The following is an 8,196-nucleotide window of genomic DNA, read 5'->3' on the forward strand; positions in this document are numbered from 1 at the left end:
ATACTCAAAACGCCCCTCACGTGTAAGGCCCGTAATATCTTTTTATTGAGTGGCACAGAAATATTATATGCTCAACATATCCCTTAACTAGCCATTGCATACTATCTTTTTATTGAGTGGTGCAGAAATTTGAACCCATGGCCTCTTATATGTAACTTGCTCTAATACCAAATTAGAATATGTGTGCTCCCTCTCAATTAAAAAGACTAATTAATTATAAGCTACTAGTTGGATTGCACATTTAGGGCGTTTGGAAATCCGGAAAATGACTTCTGGAAAATGTTTTCCGGGTTTCCAGTGTTTGGCAAGAGGGAGGAAAATGAGGTCAATGGAAAATGATGCATTATTAGTCAAAGGAAAATAGGTATGTTTTGGGGTAAAATGACTTCCCCTTTTTTTGTTGGGAAGTCATTTTCCAAGTGATGCACATGCAAAATTTTTCGAGCCTAATTTTTTACGGGCTTATCCATGTCGCCATCAAGTCCGTGGGCTAGGGTTCATGCAACCATACCTCACCCCATGCGGGTTGATGGGTCCCGCGGACCCTCTTTTTTTTTTTTTTTTTTCAAAATTTTAAAAAATAAGTAAAGTCTACAAATAATAATCATTTTTCCGTACTTAAAAATTACATTTTTAAAAATGTTGATATATATATATATATATATATATATATATATATATATATATATATATATATATATATATCAACATTTTTAAAAATGTAATTTTTAAGTACGGAAAAATGATTATTATTTGTAGACTTTACTTATTTTTTAAAATTTTGAAAAAAAATGTTGATATATATATATATATATATATATATATAAAGAATTCTATTCACGTGCATAATGATTTTATCAAAAGTATCACAAAATTAAAATTTTAAAATATTCAATTCTATTTATTTTCGTGTTCATTTTCTGGAAAGTGAACCAAAACACACAAAGACAATTTTCCGTTGCGTAGCCAAACATAGAAAGGAAAATATTTTCTGAAAAATGACTAATTTTCCGGAAAACATTTTCCAGAAGTTATTTTACGGGTTTCTAAACGGACCCTTATATCTATATATTATATGCACAACAAATACAATAATAAAATCATGCATCAATATTTGATAGAAAAAAGAAAAACTTTGAAGGGATCAAACCTTGAGCTTTCAAAGATGGATCAGCCTCCATTCTAAACTTTGTTTCCAGTAGAGGAAGTATGATATGAGAGAATTGAAGAAGGAGAAGCGCATGGGTTAAGTAGATGTGACAGGACAGCATGAACAACCAATAGCAAACACTTCTGAAAATTCTAATGCTGCCAATGTACTATCATAACTACTCCAATACATAATCAAATATGAAAAGGGAAAATTATCAACAATAATATATTCATTCCGAGATTAGGGCTACCCTAACCAAGATAGTCAGACAATAAGTTAACTTGTCCAGAAGGCACATTCAGGTACTGACTAAAGAGACTATATAATATTTTTTAGTAAAAATGTAATTTAAAAAAAATATATATTTTTCATCTTTTTTATTCATATTGTGAGAGTAGGGACCATTTGTTGCTACTAATGCTTCATGCCAGATCAAGGACAGTATATGTCTTTGATCCAATATAATTACCCATTGAATAAATATTTTAAGGTTAAAAGGACAAAGTTTGGTGACAAATTGCTGTATAAATTAAAGCAAATTAGATTCGTTGTGCTAAAGAATTGAAAACTTCCAAAACAATTAAGCAATAAATATATATAATTACATCCATGTTTATGCAAAAAAAATAATAATAATAATAAATAATTGTAAGATAGATATAAAAATATTTCATTTTTCTATATATCCTTAGCTTATTGCATAAGTTATTGATTTCATATATAATATTGTGATATATAATTATTCTGATCTCTATTCATTTTCACTGGATTTTCAATTATATTGTTTGGTGCAGCAGATTGTTATATTTCGTGATTGATGAAACATATGTAAACATTTGGGTCACGAAATATTAAGATACCTTAAATGTATCCACGAGTTGAGTAGGTATAGAATAATTCTTTTAGCTAAAAACTCAGCACACACTCTCAAGAGGTAAAGCTCACACACTCTAATTTTAGTAATTTGGGCTCTCACCACACAAGCCTAGACATGAGACAAAGGTCAAAAGGTCTTGAAAGAATAAGGCATGAGAGAAGTGGTCAACATGGGTTCCAAAAACCTACAAGACTCAAACAACGCACAAGTCCTTCTCAACCATACATTCCACAGTCCCCAAGGTCCTTATAATGAAGCAAGGAATGACATAAACTTTTTTTTTTTTCTTTTACTCGATTGCAATGTTTTTACTCTCTCAATTTTTTCAACTTTTAGAGTAACACCACAGAGAATCAGATTACCCCATCAACGATATAGTTTAAGATTTAATTTGGAAGTAATCTGAAACTCCACGCTTCACTTTAGAGAATTTAATTACCCCATCAAAGATAAAGTTTAAGATTTGAAAGAAATTCAAAACTCTACCAAGTTCATCTCACCCTCTCACAACTTCTAGAGCTTCACCTTAGAGAACTGAATTACCCCATCGAAGATAAAGTTTAATGATTTGGAAGTAATTCAAAACTCCGCTCTTACGAAGTTGATCTAAAAACAAAGGGGATTTTCAAATACTTTTTAGTCCAAAAATTTATTCACTAACTCCTTTTTATCCCTCGGCTCAATTGCCTTTTATATTTGGGACGGGGATTAAAATAAACCTCACAACCTCTCCTTTTGTTTTATGCCACCATTGTTCACCTTTTTGGACTGATCAACCATTCAACCACAAACCTAAAGACTTGTACATGCATGAGTCAGGCAAGATAAAGGTCTTTTTGGTTTAAAGAAAAACTAGCTAAAGGATCATACATGAAAGAATTAAAGTTCGGCTCAACTTAATTGGTTACACCTAAGTAGGGGTGGAAATAGGCCAAGTCGAGCCGAGCTTTAGAAAATTAGGCATGGGCCTGTTACGAAAATCTAAAGCCTAGGCCTGGGCCTGAGCCTGTATGTAGGCTTTTTGTTAGGCTCAAGCCTGAGCCTACAAGTGGTCTGGCCTGGCCTAAAACCTTTTTAAAAGCCTGTTTAATATTTAGGCCATTAAAAAGGCTTCAAAAAAAGTCCTACTTTGAGCTTATTTAAAGCTTACATGTTAAGACTTTTTAAAAACTTTAATAAGGCTATCTAAATAATTTAAGAAATATACCTAATATAAAACTAATACATATAATTACATAAGTATATCACCACAATCATAATAGCATTAAAATATAAAATAAAATAAAACAATAAGGCCGCTTACAACATGATTAAACAAGAATCTCATGTGTGAGTTTGTGCTAAAGTGCGACTCTAAACTCTCAAATTAGTTAAGTGCCAACTTTATAAAGGTTTTTAAGGAAAAAGGAAAATTCTATACAAATCAATCACATAAATAGATTAAAGATACAATAAAATTCTAGTGATGCCAAGATTGGACACAAGTATATACAGAAATTATCAAAGTAAAATAATTAAACAAAAGTTTGTTGAGCATAAATTTAATTTGGCACAAATTCCCCCTCCCCCCCCCATAAAATGATGCATCTTCCTCGATGCAAGAACAACAAATGAACATGAGGGAAACAAAATAGAGGAAATATGAATAAAGGGACAAAATGAGGTGCAAACAACTCAAAGATAATCAAAATGGCATTTCAAGGAAAGAGTTGTAATAAAAGAAAAGGAAAAAAAATGGTAAGGAGAATAAATATAGAGATTATGGTCCATAGACTTGTGGGTTTTAAACAAGTTGCAATGTGTCTAACAACTCTTTTTATTCTTCTTTGTATAAGCTTCTTCCGAGGATGATCTTCCATAGAAACCTTCAATAAAGATCCTTTGTAGCTTGGTGACAGTAATAAATGTTTTTGAGAAAACATTTAAATTTAAAGTGTTCTTAGAAAATGTTGAATCTCCAACTCCAAAGGCCCCTACACATAAATGCTCTTGACTTGACTAATAGGGCCTTTGAATCTGTTTCTTCTAATTGCTTCCTTTTGATTCTGTTTCTTTCTGGTAAATCAATTGTTGTCCTGGCTCTTCTTATAATAAAATATGAACAAATTATAATATAAAGTAAGGGGTCAATAAAAACTATACAATGTCTTTGCATAATCTAAATCTATAAACAATTACTTCTAGCGATAATAATAACAACAATAAAATAAGAACAACAACAACAAGCCCCTTTTATTGTAACACTAAAAAAATGCAATGTCACTTAATTTTTTTTTTTTTTTTTAAATGCAATTGAATCATTTTACAAATGTTTCTAATTTACCATCAAGCAAACTTCCGTAGCTTTGCACTTCAATGGGCCAGGTGGCCTTAGGCAACAGGTATACCGTTTTTATTCAATATTTTATATTGTAGTATAAGACAGACACTAGGCCATCCCGACTACCTAACACTTTTATTAATTTGATGGACTGCTAAAGGCGACTTCCTGTGCTCAGAGCAGCTGGTTTGAAACTAGAAATACCCGTTACTTCTCTCCCTGTTACCAGAGTGTTAATGTCGTAAGTACCTTCATATGTATACACCGACTCCATGTCGCAAAATGCCTGAAATTTCAATTTCAATGGGTAGGAAAAATAAATAAATAAATAAAAGAGTCATTTATGTAACAGTTTGTCTTGTGTGAGAAGAAAATGTAATCCTACTTATATAAACGTATACATACTTTTCCAACGTGAAAGTCAACCAAGTTTCCGTTGCCGCCTAGTAACTCCCTCCCAAGGGCAACAGTTTCCCTTCCCTTCAAGGTAAGCCATGCCTGAAAATGGATGAAAGATGTTCAATAATCTATTTGGTGAGAACAACTTTAGGATGGAAAATGTATGTATGTATGTAGATGAAGTTTGTTAAAATTACTTTTCCCAGGCTAGCTTGACCGTGTGTCATTTTACCAGTTTCATACAACTTGCAGAGGCGCCAACCGACCAGAAACATGCCCTGAATGTTTCCCAACATCTTAACTAACTTCTGTTGGCTCAGTTGGTAAGCTGCCAATGGAGCTCCAAACTGCTTCCTCTCTTTCAAGTACCTGCGGGCTTTAACAATTTTATGATCCGAACCGATCAAATAATGCATCCCAGAATTGAAGCAACAACAACTGATGACAACCTTAAACGCACGATCTATACATACGATCTGAAGGGATGAATATACCTGTGGCACACATCATAAACACCCATTGAAATGCCAATAGGTTGCCATGCAACCATGAGACGAGAAGCAGCAAGAACCTGCAACCATATCATCATTAACCCAACCGCCACGCCATCTGAACAAATAAGTAAATAGGGGCAATCACAGCCAAGTTGGTTAGGCTATTGACTGTAATCACAATGTTACAAGTTCGATCATCAATAGGAAAAACCTATTGGCATTCTTAGTTTGAGCCAATGAGCTTTGGCATTGACCAACTGAACAACCTCCAGTAGTGGCAGCGGGTTCCCCGGCCGGCCTCATCACCCAAAAAAAAAAAAAAAAGACTCGTATATATATACCTTTTTTGTATCCTGGAAAGAATTTACACCCGGGAGTCTATCCTCATCCGGTACAAACACTTTGTTTAAGAGAATATCTCCATTTTGAACAAGTCTCATGCCAATTTTATTCTCTATTTTAATAGCTTGCAACCCTGGAGCATCTTTCTTTACTATGAATCTGCAGCAAACAATGAATTACTGAAGATGCATATATATGTGAGAACCAAATTAAAGTAGTTGAAGATGGATGAACTTATAGGATCTTTCTGATCTGATGTATAAAAGCTAGGTTGTTCGATCAGATGATCTATCTGTGGGCTACTACTTACGCATTGATCTTTTTAGTAGTGGTGTTTCTAGCAAAAATAATGAGTATATCTGCAAAAGTACTGTTTCCAACCCAACGCTTTTGGCCTTCAAGGATCCAACCACCTTCAACCTGCACACTTCAAGTTCAAGTTCAAGCCAGATATATATGAAAGATATGATCTGATGATGAACATACATCGTATATATGGTAAGCTCAGAATTAGTATAATATATGCAGACCTTCTTTGCGGTTGTTCTCAAAGCACTTGCATCGCTTCCGTAGTCCGGTTCTGTCAGACCCTAATTTATAAAGATCGAGATGATAATTAATGGAGTTAATTACAAATTAAATTAAATGGTGAGATTGATGAGAGAAGAATCTTACCCAACAACCCACACTTTGAAGTTTGGCCATGGATGGCAAATACTTCTGCCTTTGAATCTCAGATCCACATACTCCTATTATTATTGATTGACACACCAACATATATATATATATGCAATTAAGTTATTATTATGAACTTGCCATAAAACTTTGCCAAAAATATAATATTAGCACGCAGCGTATAGTATAGTATGTAGCTATGATCAGAACACTAACCAATGGTTAGCATTGCCAAAGAATCATGAACCAAAACGAATAGAGAGAGGCTTGCATCAACTCTAGCAATTTCTGCGAACACGATGGCACTTGCAGTTATGGAGAGACCAGGACACCCATACTCCCTCTTTAGAGTGCCACCAACCATATGCAAAGCCCCAATTTTGGGAATCATTTCAAACGGAAACTCAGCCTTCTCCCAGTACTGCACCACAAGTAGTCGTAGTTAAAACTTTTTGCCCGCACCAGCTTAGCTCAATGGTTCAGTAGGCAGTATTTAAGCTGATCTACTGACTCATTGAGTCACCGATTTACATTCTTTCATATGCACTGTCGGGCTGACTGGGGTATAAGAGCTAGCCTTTGGGGTTGGAGATTCAACTGGCCTTTTGAGAGAAGTTAAAATAATTTAATTAATTAATTATAGGACATATAATTTTTCTAGCTAGTAGGTTACCTCTTCTGTGTAGGGTTACGTTAATACTTTAATTTGTAAAATATTAATAACACAGGCCCGACCACATAAATCAACTACCAGAAAAGTGGTCACTGATGGTCCCAAATTTATATGATGAAAGAAACAACATAAGTTTCTATTCAGATCTTGACAAACAACAACAACAATAATAATAATTAAGAAACTAATAAGGAACGTACGTACTTTTGTGATTATAGGTGCAACTTCTTCTTCCATGAATTTTCTCACTTTCATTCTGATGGATCGCTCTTGGGGAGTCAATAGATCATCGAACTGATAGTAGTCAGAAGCTGAAGCATGAATCACATACAATAATCAATTAGCCAAATTAAAGATGCAAAGAAAGAAAGTAAGCAATAATAATATTATATTGATTGCATTAATTGCATATATATATATATATATATGCTGCAGCTTACTGCAAGGAGGAAAGTTTGCTGCTGGAGTTGCCTGAGGAAATGCAACAGAAACATCCAGCGCTGGTAAATCAAAATACGAGCTTTTTGCTTCTTTCTTCATTTCCTCTGCACCACATCATATCGAATCCAACATAATATATACATACACTATATATATATTATATATATATGCACAAAATATAATTGAAGTTAAGCATTCGCTCCATCGTCTCAATTAAAACACTAATCATAGTTGTGGTTGACTCTGATACGAAATTGAAACATGCGTTCCATCTCAACTAAAACGCAAAGCTTATAGTTGGATTGCACATCTATGTCTATGTATTATATTCCCAACAAATATAATAATAAAAAAAAAAAGAAAAACTTTAAAGGGATCAAACCTTGAGCTTTCAAAGATGGATCAGCTTCCATGGTAAACTCTACTTTGTTTCCAGTAGAGGAATGGAAGTATGATATGAGAGAAGAAGGTGAAGGTAGCGCATGGGTTAAATAGAGGTGATAAGACTGCATGAACAACCAATAGCGTACACTTTTGAAAATTCTAATGCTACTAATGTGTACTACAATTACTGGAAAGATTTTCACTTTTAGTCCGTATAAGGTCATTTTTACATTTGATCCCTAACTATTAAAATTTAATGATTTGGTCTCACGATTTTTAAGTCTCTACCATATTTGATCCTTCTGATCAAAATTCCAATCACCGATGACTATATCTCCGGCGAGTGAATTATAAGGATAAAATTGTCATTTTTATTTTTGGAAAAAAAGGTTGAAAGGGATTTGGGATAAAAAATAATTTTTTTTTTTAAAAAATGAC

At 33.6% G+C, this 8,196-nt stretch overlaps 1 protein-coding gene across 1 annotated transcript; it reads right to left on the reverse strand.

The window, feature by feature from the left end:
- Positions 1-4,237: 4,237 nt before the first annotated feature.
- On the reverse strand, positions 4,238-7,837 carry LOC109182024 (acyl-coenzyme A oxidase 4, peroxisomal-like). The gene is made up of 12 exons (XM_019332038.1): positions 7,757-7,837; positions 7,374-7,478; positions 7,138-7,244; positions 6,477-6,681; positions 6,261-6,334; positions 6,116-6,175; positions 5,896-6,005; positions 5,585-5,744; positions 5,244-5,320; positions 4,947-5,118; positions 4,756-4,848; positions 4,238-4,636 (listed from the first exon to the last, which is right to left on the reverse strand). The coding sequence occupies exons 1-12, from the start codon at positions 7,785-7,787 to the stop codon at positions 4,505-4,507; spliced, it is 1,326 nt and encodes a 441-aa protein (XP_019187583.1). The 5' UTR covers positions 7,788-7,837; the 3' UTR covers positions 4,238-4,504.
- Positions 7,838-8,196: the final 359 nt, after the last annotated feature.

The sequence above is a fragment of the Ipomoea nil genome, unplaced genomic scaffold (genome assembly GCF_001879475.1).
Source record: "Ipomoea nil cultivar Tokyo-kokei standard unplaced genomic scaffold, Asagao_1.1 scaffold1043, whole genome shotgun sequence".
Classification (NCBI taxonomy): domain Eukaryota; kingdom Viridiplantae; phylum Streptophyta; class Magnoliopsida; order Solanales; family Convolvulaceae; genus Ipomoea; species Ipomoea nil.